At 42.5% G+C, this 18,047-nt stretch overlaps 1 protein-coding gene across 3 annotated transcripts in view; it reads left to right on the top strand.

Annotated features, from left to right (window-relative positions):
- The first annotated feature begins 10,506 nt into the window (after positions 1–10,506).
- Positions 10,507–18,047, top strand: part of TAF4 (TATA-box binding protein associated factor 4) — a 92,290-nt gene continuing 84,749 nt past the window's right edge. For 2 of the 3 annotated variants that reach the window (XM_088153411.1, XM_088153410.1), the window contains exons 1-2: positions 11,733–12,156; positions 14,124–15,197. In XM_088153411.1, coding sequence (XP_088009537.1) covers positions 11,775–12,156; positions 14,124–15,197 — 1,456 coding nt within the window. In that variant the 5' untranslated portion in view covers positions 11,733–11,774. Of the gene's footprint in view, positions 10,619–11,732; positions 12,157–14,123; positions 15,198–18,047 lie in introns of those variants that run through there. The other variant, XM_088153412.1, reaches the window with a different exon arrangement.

Below are 18,047 nucleotides of genomic sequence, written 5' to 3'. Positions count from 1 at the left end.
ATGTGGCCCCCCTTCTCAGGATGTGGTCAAGCAGAGGCTGGGGAACTTTAATTCTGATTTGAGTAGGGCAGGGGATTGGGTCCAATGGCTTCTTATAACTTTATGGCAGAGTTTGCACAATATGTTCAACCAGGTCTAGTGCAACATTTAAAGATCTAGCAGCTGCATTCACACACCTGAGTTTAGTTAGTTTTAACCTCGGTTGGTCTTTTTTGCTGAGTGTGAACCCAACCTGCTTGGTAAATATCTGATTCAGGATATTGAGCAAATTCACAAAATGAGTTAATCTAGTAACCGAAGTGAGTAAGTTGTGCAAACAGACTAGGATTCTTGTAAATATGAACCTTCTGGAGAAAAGTCTATGTCCTCACTATACTTGTATAGAAACCCACTGTAGTGCTGTGCTAAGCGAGTCTTCCCTGGTGCTTGTCCTCTAAATGTGTTGGACTTGAGCGTCTATAATCCTTCAGGCAGCAAGTATTATGGGACTTGAAGTTTTAGAAGGCTGTTCCTTCACTTCATTTGTGCGTATGTGTGGCATAGATATTAGGTGGTCTCAGATTGTGTGGGACACAGGAAGCCTGTAGGTCTGCACAATGAGGTCCAGCACTTAAAATGGAAAAATGTCTTGAGCTATGGCTCCTCTAATGTTGCCAGCTTCAGAGGGAGCAGGAACAAGTGTTCAAATTGAGATATATTGTTCTGGAAGAGGGATAAATATTTAAATCTGGAATCTCACAGGGAAGCATTTGAGAATAAATTCTGCACTGAGCTAGTGAAAGATGAAAAGAAATAATTTAGGTGCATGTTAGTAGTGTCATAGGAGATTGCTGCTGCTGTAGAAAGCTACTTTTTAGAATGCAGATCTATTCTAGAATTAAGAAAACGGATACCTTGCCTTAAAAATATTAACTTGGCAGAGGGGAACAAAAACAAAGAAATAAAATGTGCAGGATGTGTGGAATAAATGGGCTGGAGCCCATATGTGTATGAGGGGCAATATCTGTTTCAAAAACCTATTGAACGATGTGTAATTATAATTGCAGTTTTAAAAGGACAGTGGATAATGATAGGAATTTCAAACATGATAATTACTGTGCTACACGTTCCACTGAGGCGGCATGTTTAAAGAGCAGCTTCTCACTCCGTAGGCAGATACTAAACGCATATCATGTGACTTGGGCATTGTGAGTTTGTATACAATGACTGCATCCAGTGTTTACTGGTGTGTAAGTACTGTAAAGATCTACCGATGTGTTAGAAGCAGCCATCTTAAATAAGGGATTTCTGCTAATTCCAGGTACAATCTACTCATGGATTTCAGAATTTATTATGTATTTATTTAATGTGCACACGGCCAAATTATTTCAGACCGAGTGGCTTACAGTAACAACCTGCAGCGAGCCAAAAGTTATGAGGAGTCTAGAATCACTACTTGGGAAAGAATGTATATCCATGCCAAATTCTGCTCCAAGTTAGACCTATTCAAAAGGTTAGGGTGCTTCTCAAGAAGCTGATGCTGTTCAACCCATCTGGGTTAGATGTCCCATGAAATAGAAGGTGGATCAATGGCTCAAATAGGGTAAAATGCCCAAAGTCACCCTTTGGGGGAGATGGGCGGGATACAAATTTAATAAATAAATAAATAAGAATAAATAAAACACCTGTAGGGAAAATACGGTGTTGAAATCCAGTTCTTTCCTGTCACCAGCTGTCCAGCATAACTTCTTCATGTGGTTTAAATGGGTGACTATAGTCAGTATTGAGCAGGTAGCAAATTTGTTATAGCCAGAGGTCTCATATACTGTATACTTTGGAAGGAAAATGTCAGTAGTCATACTGAACTTGATAGAAGACTACCTAGTCTTTAGAGCTCCTCGTATTGTGGTGTAGTGGTTAAGGCATCGGACTGGTATTGAGGAGAATGAGGTTCCACTACAGAAATTCATGGGTGACTTGAGTGTGGCCCAATCATTCTCTTACAGCCCAACCTACATCACAGAGTTGTTACAGCGTGGAGAAGTAGAAGGAGGGAACTATATATATACTTCCTTAAACTTCTGAACAAATGGTGTGATATAAATCTAATGAATAAGTAAAGAGTTTGGTTTTATGGAATCATTTTTGATGTGGACACAATGATCTGGTTCACATGTCATGAGAAATTCTAATGTAGTTGTTTGACTTTGGTTAAGAAATAAGTTCGCACTGTGGTGTCAATATGTTTGTATTATCTCCCTTGGCTCCTGCCTACCTGAATATGAATAAATGGAATAAAGAAATTGAGTCTGTCTATCTAAGCACCAGACCCAGGCATCACCCCTTTTCCCATGGATGTCCCTAAGACCCCCTTAAATTCTAGTTCCCATACTCAAAATTATTTTGCAGATTCAGCTTATTTGTAGTTTCAAACCATAAATCTATGTTCATTATTAGTTCATAAATCACTATCATATTAGCTGCGTTTGCCTGATGCCCAAATCCATTGTAAACTCAAAGATGGTTTACTGAATTAATATTTTAATATAGCATATTTTGCAAACCTAGCCACTATGGAATGCATCTAGAATATGCATCTGTATGGGTACTTTCAAGAAGGAACCAGGATTGTTGAATAGTGGCAAATATGGGGTGTGCTTATTAACATACAGTTCCTGTTCTCATGACAAGACAAACTGACTTCTGGCGCTAGTTTTAAATAACTGATTTACTCAGTGGTCCAGTGATGGGGAAATGAAAGAATCACGGGCTATCCTGGTTAAATTGAGAGCAGCCATATTAGCTAATATCCCAGCTACTCCTGAGGTAGACATCTCTGTATTTTTCCCCCCTACATTTATTCCCAGAGATGGGGGAATGGGGATTCCATTCCTTTGTGTGCCTACAGTATTCAAATTCCTTTGCTATATACCTGCAGGGAGATAAAAATACCAGAAATGGGGCAGTCTTAGTAGAGGAGGGGTCTAGCTTCTACTCTAGCCTCTCCTGTGTATGTTTGGAAGAGAAGAGTAAATGTAAATCTTTCTTCTGAATCCAAATGACATATAAAGCCATATGTTAGGACACTTACCTTACCAACAACTAAGCTTAGGTATTTTTGTAGTTTTTTGTTCTTGAGCCTAACCAAGAAATGACTGGGCTACAGAGTCCAGATGCACTAGGTCTTTACCTAATCTGGCTAAATATGTGTGAATGTGGCCACAGTGCAGAGCATACTATAGAGTTATTGGCTGCGTTCATGTCATTCTAAATCATAATTTACTTTACCATAATTTAATAAACCACACGGATTTACACAACACATGGTACTATAAACAAGCAGCTACCTTTTGATTAAGCACATTGACTATGAGCCCAGTTAAGTCTACCTTAGGACTTTGGTTGGTAGAAGAACCTTCAGCCAGTCATCCGAGTATTGCTAACATAGTAAAATATGTGCAAGGGGAAGTTGACCAGTATAAGGTGGGTGACTGCCCTCTGACCCAGCTTAATTAGAAAACTAGGACTGAGATTGTATTCATCACTCTGAACACATGTTGGCACTTTGAATACTGTCTGAATTTGCTAAACCTGATGAAACAAGCTCATATTTCCTCTCCCCTTTTAGTAGACCAGCATTTTCTATTTATATGTTATACATTTCTATAACATATCACAGGCCAGTAAAGCACAACATCTGTAAATGTGCGAACAGCTCATCACTGTATATAATCATCAAGCGATAAAATACATACCGAAGCATCACTTTAGATAAAACATTCATCCAAAGAATTCAATAAAGCAATGTTTAGTTTTGTTATAAAAACATACGGATTCCAATTTAAAAAATGGGTGGTATATCTGAAACTGAAAATGCACTACACAAAGTTAAAATGTTTGTTCAGGATTTCAATCTTCTCGCAGGTGTTAAGTTATAGATCTTTCTGAGTCACTGAACTGGGATTTTGCCCATGAAAACAGGAGTCTATCATTGGATCCAATTCCTTCCCAATTAGGGAGAATTTCTTTGTTCTATCAAGTGGAGCCTAGGAAAATAAATGTCTGATCAAATTTGAAGTTTGTAAAGAAGGGACAAAGCACGGCATTGATGAATAGGAAGATGAACTGTAGTGCTAACAACACCTATAGGAAGTCTTTTGACCAGCAATAAATGAAAGCAATTATGTATGGCAAACAAAATACTTCAATGCAATGGAGTTTCAAAAATAGTTCAAAACATTTCAGAATATTTTTATTGCTTTAGTCTGTAAACTAAGTAAGGCAGATACTAATGGCTGCATTAAAATCCACCAAACCTTGGGCTGTCAGAAAGGTATGTCAACAGAAAATGTGTTCCCCAGTTGCTGAGCACAATAAAAAGATGGGGACTGATGCTGTCCTTACTGTTTTAATGTGGGACAAATTAAGGAAAGCAATTAGTCAGGTCTCCCAACTTTGCTTCCTCTCCCACTAGTCATTGCACATCAAACAGAAAACCATCACCAATTACTCTCCCTAGCATGAATGGGGTAGGATTGGGTGAGTGTAAGTATGTGCAAGGAATGGCACATTTAGCCACCTGTCAGATTACCTGATTAACAGATTTTATGCATCACACACTCCTCAGTTATACTGTTTCTGAATATGGCTTTCGTGCTCTTCTGAAAGAGCATTAACCCATGCCCAAATATCATTGGGCTGACAGGTCACAGGTATAGAAAAGGAACCATATTGAAGTGAGAGGGAACGATGAATGAGTTCTATCCTTGAGTAGAGTTGCAAGGAATAGCAGTGCTAGCAGGGAGTTTAGCTCTGTCCTCCCGGCTGGTAGCACCTGGAAATGAGCTTGTGGACACTGTGGAGGAGGAATGGAATAGACAAAATAGTGTGCCTTTAACACCAAAGTAATAAACAGCAAAAAATTACGGCCACCTGAAGTCCTAGCTGGTGGAAGCAGTGGAAGACCTTTAATGGTCACAGAATCATCAATACACAGCTAGCAGAACCCAGCAGTCCTTTGTTGTTTAAATCAACCTTCTGTAAAGCGCATGATTAGCACTCCCTCAAGGTATATTGGTATACTCCCTCAAGGGAGTGCTAGACCTATTTTTAAACACAGATCTTCAAAAGAGCGCTAAACCCATATTTAAAAACCCCCAGCTCTGGTGCTCTTTCAAAAGAGAAAGTCTATCTTCATAAGAGGCCTTTGTAAGATCTGACAAGCATGTGGAAAGTGCTAGCAAGACATCACGTAGTCAGATGTATCTCCATAAACCAATTGTCCAATTTCTTCGGCAGCCTAAGTCTGAATGTCCATGGAAGGTAGTTCCCAGTGACTGGAGGGGAGTGGACATACCTACGGTGATCAACAGGGTTCTTGTTTGTGCTGCAATTAGGACTGTGTGAGGGTGAGCCTATAATCTGAGTTATCAAACATTTAATGTTTCTTATTCCTCCAACCCCAATCATTAAGTACTTTATACCAACATATAAAAAACCTGTACTTTACTTCTTCCTGATTTTCTTCAACTTTTGCATCTCCCTGTAAGGTTCCAATGCTTACATATGATTACATCCTTTATTTCTTTTAATACCTTCAAATATACCGTAGAAGAATGTGAACCACTTGGACATCCTGGAGAATAACTGTCTTGTTTTATATGCAACTAGTATCTACGTATTTCTTGGGGCGAGGGGTTGTGTGTACATTAACTAAGTTTGTCATTTGACAAACAAGAATACTGATTCCAAAATTCTTGGAGAATAGGTATTTCCTAAGATTTACTTGAAATGCCTGTGTTGCTTCCTCTTATTGTTTAGCTCTCAATGGCTTACAGCATCTAAAATTCAGTTTAAAAAAGACATTTAAAACAGAGTAACAATCAAAATTGTTGAAACCCAGCAGCATAAAAAACTCTAAATGAAAAGGCCTGGGTTTGTTTCTGTAGCTCTGTGCATTCAGCATAACATAAGGACACACCAGAGGCCATGTTATCCATAACTGACCAAACAACAAAAATTACTTCATGTTACTACATGGTCACGTTAAATCTGTAACTGCAATATACGATTACTTTGATTCATTTTAATAGAAGAGAGCAATCTTATATAATAGAGACATTTTAATTTTTACAGCTCCAAATGGCAAAAATGAACTAAGAGAAATAAAGAAGTGAGAGAATTTGAACCTAGAACATGTTTCCTAATCTTTGAGAGTATTTAGGTAGGACAAATATTCCACTTGTTTTTATTCTAAACAATAGTTATGGCATTAAGCTGCAGCAAACCTAGATTTGTTGCTTGTTGTCTTCTATATCAAATGTGTTCCCTATTAAGTATAAAACATATATATTTGTGTGCGTGTGTACATATAGACACACGCTAATCAGAATTATAGGTAAAACTTCTTATATGGCTATCTCATTGTGAATGACCTTTTAAATTGTGAAGTGAAAATAACTAGAATAATCTATTAATGTTTAGACTTGGAGTAAGCCTAAAATAGATGGAATTCAGCTATATGGAAGAGATGTTTTTTTTAAAAAAAAAAAATAGGACAATTTTTTTTAAAAAGTACAAAGCGAAAATACATATTCAGGAAGAGCTTTCCTAGATCAAACCAAATAAACCATCATTCCCGGCAACAATCCCAACTGTCACCTGCTTCACCTGATTTTTAACAGTGTGTTCTAGATGCCTTTAAATAGAAGCTGACTGATGCAAAGCATCAACCTAGCATTAATTTGTCTTCCAGACTCAGACTCCAGAGGTGTACCTAGAAAATAAATATGGTGGACAGCTACAACCTGGTGTTGATTGGGAATGTGCATACTCACCCCCAGAAAAGACAAAATACAGATGTTGTGGTTGCAGAAAACCGGTGACAAGAAGCAACCTGACCTGTTTGCCTTCTAGCAAATGGATATTTTGTGACTAGCTATGACTACCATTGTTGTGATACCACATTGTGATAGCCAAGCTCTCCACCAGCAACCATATGGTGAGAATGCCACAACATACTCTTAATATTCCAAATGCGCCCCCCCCCCCCGCAGGCCCCAAGCTATTGCTTCTCCCTGATATAGTAAATGGACCAGTGTTTCTTAACCTCAGTAACTTGAAGATGTGTGGACTTCAGCTCCCAGAATTGCTGGTTGGGGAATTCTGGGAGTTGAAGTCCACACATCTTAAAACGACCAAGGTTGAGAAACACTGAAATGGGCGGTGGACCACGTGTAAACCCTGGTCCATCTTGTGCTCATATCACTAAGTTTCCTTGACAGTGGATTGGACTTTGAGCAGCAATTGTAAGCATGCCTATTATCGTATCATTGCTGCTGTCTAAGCTATGATAAGTCTATTTATGAAGTATTTTGTATCTTTTCTGTACTGAGGACTGATTAAAATGTTAGTGTTAATTATTCCACTTACATTGCAGGTGACAGAAGAAGCAAATTTCTTTAGCTTGGAAGCTTAGTGGTAGTTTTGTAGCAAAAGCAGATAGGACAAAGGTAAAAGACAGCACAAATAAGGAAGCTGATGTACAACAATAGGAAGGAATGACTGATAACTTGTAACTTGTTTCCTGTCAGCTTGGACTTTGGTAAGTTGCATACTGCCTATTTATCAGTACTGTAACATTTCTACTGTAGCTATTTTAATTCATTTTAATTTACTCAATGGTCCTGAAGCAAGATGTCTACTAATATAAAACCTCAGCAGTTACTAAGCAAAATGTCTAATTATCCAAGGGATAAGGTAAGAGGGCAAATGTAGAATAGATTGCAAGGTGGTCAATTATTTCTGGGACCGCAACATCTTTCCTTTCTTTTCTGTGGATATCTACGTGTTATCTTTGATGGAGGCTATAAAAATTTCTTATTAAAAACTCGATATTTAAGATTGGAAATAGGTGTACAATATTTTCAGCTTTGATATCCAAGTTAGATTATATATCATGCAGACGTTGCTTTGTATGTTGGTGGTCAAAATTGAGGACCTGGTAACTCTTCTCTCCCTCTAGCTATTGAAGCAGATTTGGTAACATTTTTTATTTTATGTAAAGACTTAATTATCCTTTGCTGGGAAGTGTTAATATTTGTTCCCTGTGATCCACTGGGGCCTCAGCAGCTGTAAGCACCTCACCCATCTTGGCTGTTCTCAGAAGCTAAGCTGAACTAGCCCTGATACTATTTATATGAGAGACCACCTACAAATCTTGGTGTTGGTCAGAATAGGAAGTCAAAACCAATCTTGAAAGATGTCAACGGCACTCTTCCTCACTTCATGATGTTCCCAAGAAATTACATTGACACACCTTATAAACTGAGCGGGAGCCAAGCTTGACTCAGTTTGAGGGTTTTCCTGGACTTGCAGCTTCTGCTTGAGGAACAAGTTGCAGCTGTGACCAGAAAAGCCTTTGCACAGATTCATCTTCTGTGTCAAATTTTGCCCTTTCCTGGATCAGGAGGCCCTTCTCATGGCCATTCATACCTTGGTCACTCATGTGGATTACTGTAATGTATTCTACATGAGGCTGCCCTTGGAGAATACTCAAAAGCCACAGCAGGTCCAGAATGCAGCAATGTGTGCATTTATCAGCATGCCTTGGTGCACCCATTAACTCCTCTGTTACCTGAGTTGCACTGGTTACCAGCGGGCTACACAGTGCAATTCAAGGTGCTGGTGAATATCTGTAAAGCATAGGACATTTGGAGGACTGCCTTCTTCAAGGGCAGTTTCTTCTGTCCCATAAGATCTGACAGGGTTGGTGTACTTTGGATCCCATGTATTCAACAATGTCATCTCATGGTACCTGGTACACATGTGTTCTCTGTTGCTGTTCTTGCTCTCTGGGTTATCATTTCCCCCAGAGGATCATTTGGTTCCATCTTTTTTCTTCTACAGAAATGCACTGAAACCCTGGTCTTTCCCACAGGCACCGGGGCCTGGATGACGTGTGAATCTGTTGAAACTGAAGCAATTATAATTGTTACCCTGCCCCCCGCACAGCCATTTTCTATTTATTCTTATCTGTTTAACTGTTTTTAATCTTTTGTGACTCACCCAGAGTAGTTAGTGAGCAGGTGGTATTAGAAATTGAAGTAATAAATAAATAAATAAATAGGTATCTTTCTCTTTTATGACACATAAAGCATTTTTTTTTACCGTTGAAGTATTTTTAATAGCTGCTTTCATTTTTTTCTTTTCAAAGGCACAATTTATTTCTTAGATTTATATCCTACCTTTCCTCCAGGATTTCAACCGAATAAATGGCAAACAACAGTCATTACATTATAGAGCAACTCTCTGTTTATGGAATCAAGTTTGTTTAATCCAAATTCTAATATTTATTTATTGGATTTATATCTCACATTTTTATTCAGGAGCAAAAGGAAGCACACCAATAATCCCTCTCCTATTTTCCCCTAATAAAAGTGGGTCCAAATCACCCAGGGAGGTTCTGTGGCTATGGGTCACCTAGATCCTCAGTCTCCCAGTTCCTAGTCTTCCAGTGCCTTGAATACTATGTATCTGAAAAAGGACAAAAGGCAACACACAGCACAACAGTTAGCAGCTTCCTTGTATATATGTTCATCATCCTTAGCCAATTTTTAATCAGAAACCAATCAATATGCTTCCTACAAGGAGCACAAACCTCTCCAGTTTCCCAGCTAGACCTTTACAATCCCTGCTGTGCAATGCCACTAACAGCAAACCTCGGTCTTATTACTACTTTTTAAAATAAAACAAGAAAACTCTCTCCCTTTGTCTTAGCAATGGGACTAATTTCAATTCTTCAAAAGCTTAATATTCCATAAATTAAAAAACACACACTTTGCACTGATTTTTAAAGTAAACTATTCAATTTAAATAGATCTTTTCTTCCTTTCTAATTTGCACCATTTTAAAAGTCTCACTAGAAGCATAAATTATAAAGTATTGCCACCCAATCTGAGCCCTCAGGATGAGGTGGGTTAAAAGACAGAAATAATTAATAAAGGGCAGAAGAAACATAAGGTATCTCTGCAAGGGAGACAGTGATTATAACCACTGAAATGTTTTTCAATTTCATTCTTATAAAACCGAAAAGAAGGGGAAGGAATACAAAGGGTCTCCTGAATGATCTATTATTCAATTGATCTGACATTGTGAAATATTGATTTTGCATTCCTGCTTGTCTGAAGAAGGGAGGAGACAGTGGGCACCAGAATAGACGATTTTAGAACATAACCCCACAATTTTTTTAAAAAAATGTTATTCGAGAGGGTTTTGTTCATGCAAAGGGATCCCTGAAATTTTTTTGCATAGTTGTTTGATAAAATGCTGAAATACCAGGTTGGCATTATCAGAAAAGGATGTGGGCAAGAAGCTGAGGAAAACAAATGCCAAAACAATCCATTTCAGAGAGAAAAGAATGATATGCAGGGAGAAAGAGAGAGAGATGCTCCCTCCTCCGCTTTTGGCTGACACTTCTCAGGACATATACCCTTCCTCTCCCTAAATTAAGACTATAACCAGCTGTATCTTATCTCGGCACAACGGAATCTATTTTTGACTCCCTGTGAAAGAGAAGGTAGGAAGACATGGCTGCGACACGCATTTTCAGCTGCTCGCAACTAGTCCCTAAAGTGTGCAAGTATGTATATGCCATAAATAAAAAAGGCGGTTGGACGCGTGAGCGATGCTTGACGGAAAAGAAGGAAGTAGCTGCGCGCTTGAAAACGAAAGGCGGGAGAGGACGCTGTTTTGACACCAGCAGCTCCGTCGAAACGGGAGCCGCGTTTCTTTTGTGGAGAACAGAGCGGGGCTGTTCCGGGGGACGGGGCAGCAAGGGGCTTCGGGGTGCGCGGGCCCCTGGCCGGCAGACGGCCGCCCAAACTTTGGCACAACCGCGGCGGCCGGGCGGAGGAGAAGCCCGTCGGCCAAGCCAACGCGGACGCGCGCTCAGGCCGGGCTCAAGGGCACGGCGAGAGCCTGACCTCCGCCCCGGCCCGCGTCCGGGCAGCGAGGCGGGCGCGGGGCTTTCCGGCGAGGCCCGGCTGGCCACGGACGGGCGGCGGGGAACGCCCGCCAGGTCGAGCTCCCGCGACGGCGGGACGGGGGCGGCCGGCCTGTCCGTGCGCCAGGCCTCCGCGCCCCGCGCCAGGCCTCCCCGTCCCGCGGGCGGGTCGTTTTCGGCAGCTGGCACAGGTGCGGGGCGTCCTTCAGGCTCGAGCCGGCCAGGGAGACCCAGGCGCGCAGCCGAGAGGCGCCCCAGCCGCCGCCGCGGAGCATGCAGCCATTTTGGGCTTCGCCAGACAAAGGACGACAGCGACCGCCGCGACCGGCCCCGAGGCAGCGGCGGCCGCGACCCGTGGCACCGCCTCCGCTTCCCCTCCTCGAACCCTTGGCCGGCACCTCGCGCGCGCCGCCGGCCCGACTTTCGGCGGCTAGCCCCTTTCGCTAGGCCGCAGCCGGGCCCTCGCCGCCCGTTCCCTCTCTGAGCGCTCGCAGCCATTTGCCTCAGTATTTATAGCCGGTCGCTGGCCAATCAGGAGCCGACGGAATCCCTCTCCGGCCGCTGAGGTGACGCCTCGGCGGCCCCCCCTCCCCGCCCCGCTCGCGCGGAGTTTTCGGCGCGCATGCTCCGTGGCGGAGGCCGAGGCGGGAGGGGAGAGCAGCGTATGTGTAAAATGAGTGAGTGAGGGGGGGAGAACAGGAGGAGGGCGGAGGAGGAGGAGGGCAGAGGGAGGAGTGAAGGGGGGGGCCGGCGGGCGGGAGGGAGCCGCTCGCCAGGAACCCTCCGAAAAAAGATGGCGGCGGGCTCGGATCTGCTGGATGAGGTTTTCCTAAACGCTGAGGTGGATGAGAAGGTGGTGAGCGACCTGGTAGGCTCCCTGGAGTCTCAGCTGGCGGCCTCGGGCCACCACCACCCGCACCACAAGGCGCAGGAGCCCCTCAGGGTCGCCGGGGGGCTGCTGGGGAACCATGTTGTGAGCAGCGGCAGCAGCAGCAGCAACAGCCCTAGCCCTAGCCCAGGAGGAGGAGGAGGAGGAGGAGTAGGAGGCAATGCTAATGTCCAAACAGAGAGCCCCGGCAGCCGCACCACCGGCAGCAGCACCAGCAGCACCACCACCACCGTCGCCGCCGCCGCCGCCAAGATGGGACTCAGTGGCCCGGAGATCACCAAGCCAGGTAACCTGGCGAGGCAAGCCGGGGCGGGGGGGCTGCCTCCTCCTCCTCCTCCTCCTCCTCTTGCCCTTCTTCTTCTTCAGGAACGGGGGCCTCCCCCCCCGGGATCTCTCCCTTTCTTTCTCCCCTGCCCCCCTTCCCCTTTCCGTGGTGGCGGCAGCAACTGGAGGGTGCCAGGGGGTGGCATGGAGTTGGGGAGGGGGAGACGGTGAGGGAGGCCTTCCTCAAATGCCAACCCCTTCCCTCCCTCCCCGACACCCTATTTTTGGCCGGGACGGTCTCCCTCCTGCCTCTGCTGCACCTAGAGCAGGAGCAGATGGGGGGGGGGAGTGTTGTGGTCAGGGAGTGCGTGTCTGTGTCTTTAGGGAAGGGGAATGAGCCTCCTTGCGAGGATTCCCCTCCTCACCTCGGTATTTGCTCTTAATTCTGTCATCTCCCTGTCTCCCGAGCGCTGGAGTGTTTTGGGGGGCTCCTGAGGACGAGGAAGGAAGAGACTCTTACCTTTGGACTTCTGTACCACCTTCTCCCGCGTTCCTGGAGTCAGAATCAGAAATGGTGTCCCTTGCCCTCCTTATCCATTTCTATATTCCATAGCTGTCTTGAATTCTTTGCCCTCCCTGCCTGAAGTGCATGGGGGGGGGGGATGTTATTAATCACAGCAGCAGCAGCAGCAGCAGCAGCAGCAGCAGCAGCAGCTTCCCCTGAGAAGAGGAAGTGATGGGGGACCTGAGGGTCAGGAACCCCTTTTAAATATATCTCTTTGCAAATACGGGACTGCCTAGCTGCTCCTCCTCTGTTGTTGAAGGGGTTATGCCCCGAACCTTTTGCTTTTCTTCTTTCTTTTGGAATAATATGCCAGGCTGGGGTATGCAGAGAGTCACAGTACAACCTCTATTGCCTGTGGGACTGGAAGAATGACAGTCCATCTGTAAATGTTTTCCCCCTTATAACAAGACGGTGGACTCTGAAGGAGTATGCTAACCCAGGGTCCTTTCCGTGCATGCAGGGAGGGCATTTTAAGAAAGGAAATGCAATGCTGGTCCATTTACCCCAGCCCAATTCTATCCTCCGTATATAATTTTCATTACAAGGACACTGTTGCTTGTCACACCAGGTTAATGAAAGGGGGTGGGGTTTCAGAGAAATAACCTTCTCTTAGTCCTGATTTTTGTGACCCCATGTTTCTGACTACAGTCCTTCTATTTGTGTTTACTAAATTCAGAGCCTGTGGAGTCAGGGCTGGTTTAAGTGACACTGGCAGACTTTGGTAGGGATATTTGCTTTCTGGGGGCAACAAGAAAAAAAAAAACCCTCCCTTTTTACTTGTATTTGTTTTCCTTTGAAAGCGCAGCAATCAAACAGCAGGATTTAATGTGTGTGTGTTTTAAGAGGGAGGATGAAGTCCCCTAACTACCTTGCAATCTTTTCACTTATGTCATTTGTGTACTACTTCAGCCCCACTTTTTCATGTTGTTTCATTAGTCGAGAAGCATAAAAGCTTTTAGATTTTTGTACAAAGGATAAGCAGATGAAATGGAAGGGTTAGAGACCATGGGGTTTTCCTTCTTTTACTTTTCTCTGTCTGTCCCCCCCTTTTTTCCCATCCTGACACAGTTGCAAGAGCAAACTTGCATTAAAGATGTCATTTAATCTGGTGTTATAAACATCCAAAGAGGGGAAAAGAAGCATATTTCTGAAAAGTTTATTTTTGCTGCATGTCTAATTTTTATTTATTTGTGGACTACTTGGCTGTTAATGGAAGAGTATTATAACCAACAGTATAGAGGGAACAGTGGCAAACTCATAACTCCTATAGTAAGATTTTCCCCCTTTTTCAGAAGTTGTTTTAATATTGGGGATGGCTTGGCACAAGGGGAATATAGTTTGTTCTGGACTTATCTAGCCTTAGAATCCTTTGTTTTCTTTCTCACCTTTTATATTCTTGTAATTAATTTTTGTTTTATTTGCAGGAACAGGTGGAGTGCAAGGGAGTGTTATCAATCATAATGCCAGGTCCCAGGGTTCTACGTTGGATGGGACCACTACAACTAGCAGCAGCACCACTACAACTGTCCAAGGTGGCTCTGAAGCTGCTATCACCCCAGGGACCCTCAATCAGGGCAAATCAGTGGTAATCAGTACCATGGCAACAGCTTTATCTACCAGGAATGGTAAAATTGGGACCACTGCAGTGCAGACTTTGAATGGAAGTAATGTGGTGATGAATTCCCATGCTTCTTTTTCGGCCACTCCTGTAACAGCAAATCCTACCGTTGTCCCTGCTGTTGCCCCTCTCGTTAACAATGGACCTGGAAATATTGGAAAAGTCAACACCGTTAATGCTGTCTTGCCATCTGCTTCAAATACTGTCATCCAGACTTCTTTCCTTGGCACTGGAGTGTCCTCTGCCTCTTCACCCTCACCTACAGTGATCTCTTCACAACAGCCCCCAAATATTGGGACTGGGGGGCCAACAGTAGCATTGGTAAGGCCGCCCATTCACACGGCAGGACCCTCATTGGCTGCTGCCACCCAGAATGGGAGCAATACTGTGATCAATTCAACCATCAGTGTGGGAGGTTTTCCGACTGCAGCTGTTGCTGCTGCCACTGTTGGTTCAGGAGTGTCCCTCCAGACCTCTCTTGTGAACAGCCAGCCAGGCTCTGGGGTATCAGCTGCACCCACCACACAGGTCATCAAATCAGAGTCTCCTAAAACTATTGTGCAAGCAGTAACCCAACAGCAAACTCTGGCTGCAGCTGGCCAGCCTAGTACTACAGGGGGTAATATGATCATTGGGCAAACTATGCAAGCTGGCCTGCCCAACGTGGCTCCTAATCCTGGTGGAGTACCTCCTGCACCTCCAGGTACTCCCACAGGTCTGGCTAAGGGTGCTGCCAATACAGTGGCACAGAGCCTGCCCAGGACTGCAACAGCAACTACAAGTGGAATTAGAGCAACTTTGACTCCCACTGTTTTAGCACCTCGTCTGCCTCAGCCTTCTCAGAATCCGACAAATATTCAGAACTTTCAGTTGCCACCAGGTAAGAAAAGATGAGAGAAATTTCTTTTATTCCCGTTTTGTGTATTATTGGAATCTCTTGCTTAAATAGAAGTAAATGTTTGGGATTCTGCTGTAAGCAGAGTTGGATAGCTTGTGTTACGAGATGCCTTTGGAAATGGGCTATACTTTGTTCTGCAGTTGATTGTAATTGGTGTGGAATAGAGATCTTGTGTTTATTTCACAGCATTTTTAATTGAACATTTTTCTTGGATATTTTTGAAGAAGGAGGCTAGATTCTAAGCTTTCTCCCAATATCTTTAATCTATTAGTTTACTTTTTAGATTCATCTGTGTGAGCATGTATGAGGGCTAGAAACACAACTTTGTTAAGAAGTGAAAGCTGAGATTATTTAGATTCTAACAATGCCCATGAGTCTCACAGCTGTAAATCATACTGATGTTTTTTCAGAGTGGCATGTAACATCTTCAGAGTTTAGGGTTTCAGGTGCACATTGGCTTAAATCTTTTAAGCTAATGCATGGCATGATAGATTTTTCCATGAGTGATCAAAGCAGCAAATCTACAGTAAAATGAAGTTTTATGCTAATATATTCAGGGAAGATGAGCTGTCCTAGGATATGTCTAGGTCTTCATACTTCTCTGTTTTAGCTTGCTGCTGTTGCTACAGAAGCAGCAAAGAGCAAGTACAATTTGCTACTCTTGAAAAATTTCTGTCAGTTGAAAATTATCAGGGACTACATGACATGTCTACAATAACATTCCAATTACATTCTGTCCTCACCTCACCTCATTTTGTGTTACGCTGCAGCACATGCAGTCACTAAGATCATGTTTGAAGACCAACATAGGTAGGAGTTTCTGAGTCCAAACCTAATTGGGTTGCATTAATTTCATTGATGCCATGTGATCTCAAAGCTAATATATCTAAACTGCAGACTTTGTGACTGCTAATTGAGATTTTTTAAAAATTAATAGTAAACATGACTTTCTAGGTACATGTTCTTACTGATTATTGCACAGGCAACTTTCTCACATTTTGAGAAGTATCTGTATGACATTCTTTTGTACTTCAGAAAGATGATGGCAAAGATCGGAATGCTCTCTAAGATCCTTAGACCTGCTAATTTTATCTCAGTTTGGGTGTCTGTGGAGTAGTTGAAAGTAAGATGTTTTTCCACAGCCTTTTTGCAAGGTGAAGTAACATGGTGCAAAACACATCTAATTAAAACTTTATTATCAATAGATAATGAAATCAGTGGGGAGCATATGTTTTATGTGCTTCTTTTAAGGATCTTTGAATAGCAAAACTGGTATTTGCTTGAACTATACTCTGCAAGTTACTTAGATTGATATAGGCATATCTTATAAGAAAGTCTAGAAGGGCTTTTACATTGCTTATGCTATAATCTTCTAAAACAGCAGCATTTTGTATGCAGTATCTGATAATCTCTGGGTACCTTGTAGATTGTAACAGGTTACCTAGCTAGCTTTTCTAGACATTCAGAAAGCGTTGGATATTTCCATTGTTAAAATCTTCCTGCACCGCATGTTGCCTATTGAAACACAAAATGATGCCCCAGTGAGATTGGTGTTCTTGAAGAAACGAATCATAAAAATGACAGTTACACAGGACCACTAGTGCCCTTTTTGTAAAATGAAGGTTTTTTTTTTTTTCCATTTAAAAAGTTAGTAGCTTTCAAAAATATGCTTTAAATGTGACCCAATGGGTGATTTGCTCTCTAGATCATTTGGACTTGTGGTCAGGACAAAAAAACCAAAAATGCCTTAAGAGGAAAATTAAGGCCCTTACTTTAGAGGAAGCTCTTTTGTACTCACTGAGATGCACTGCTTCAGTAAACATGCAGAGAATCAGGCTTCACATCTCTTAAGTTCCATCTCTTGTACTATATGCAAAATGCATAATTTTACAGCAGAAATATTTTTGTGTACTCACTTTGCATAGGTAGGCAGTCAGTTTTGTTGCTTAAATATTATATTTAATCCACACATTTTGTGAAAATGCTCATTGTGACATGTAACCGTCTTTTAAATATGAGGTTTAAATTTGTGAAAGAATAGTACAAAAAGAATAAAACTAGTACAAAATGGCAATATCAGGGCTAAACCCCCCCAACTCTGAACAAGAGCCCCCCAAATTTGGGGAGGGTCCAGAGTGCAACATTAGAGCACCTGATTTGCTTGCACAAGGCCCTGGATTCTGTCTTAGGTAGCTATAGTTGAACTAGGAATTGTGAAAATGTCAGATTGAGGGTTATTTTGGGAACCATACAAAGGAATATACTTTGGTGCTTTGGCACCTGAAAAGAACTGATATCATTTAAGAAAAACTGAAAAAAGATTAATGGATGTTTCAGCATCAAGAGGGTGTAGCAAGTTAGACCTGTCCAAGAGCCTTCAGTGATGGAAGGTGCCTCTATCACTATTATGGCAGTATAGCAAGCTTAAATTCTGAACTGAAATATTTCATATAGGCCTCCTCACTGAGCTAATATGCATTTTTCATGAAGACATTAATTACTATTGAGTTTTATTATATGAAGTGCCTCCACCATAGAAAGATATTAGAAAGTCCAGATGAGGGTGAGGATAGGAGCATGATGCAGATTGCAGAAAGCTGTTCTGCTCTTTTGCCTAATTGAATAGTAGAAAGTGCTAGGTAGTGTCTATTAAGTGCATTGATAAATGTGTGAGAGATGGACTGTGCAGCTAATTTGACCAAGGTAAACTCTGTCCACAGTAGGTGGTGGAGTACAGGTTTTCATGCCCCAAATGGTGCAAGTATAGTACTTAAAAATGATGAAGGGGTTAGGAAAAATGTTACTGAGAATTGCCAGTTTTCCAAATAAGAT

Source organism: Python bivittatus, unplaced genomic scaffold (genome assembly GCF_059951505.1).
Source record: "Python bivittatus isolate LINGU-HERP-01145 unplaced genomic scaffold, Pbiv_v1 ctg000700_np1212, whole genome shotgun sequence".
Classification (NCBI taxonomy): Eukaryota; Metazoa; Chordata; class Lepidosauria; order Squamata; family Pythonidae; genus Python; species Python bivittatus.
Note: the sequence above shows the minus strand (reverse complement) of the source record. Positions and strands in the feature narration are given on the sequence as shown.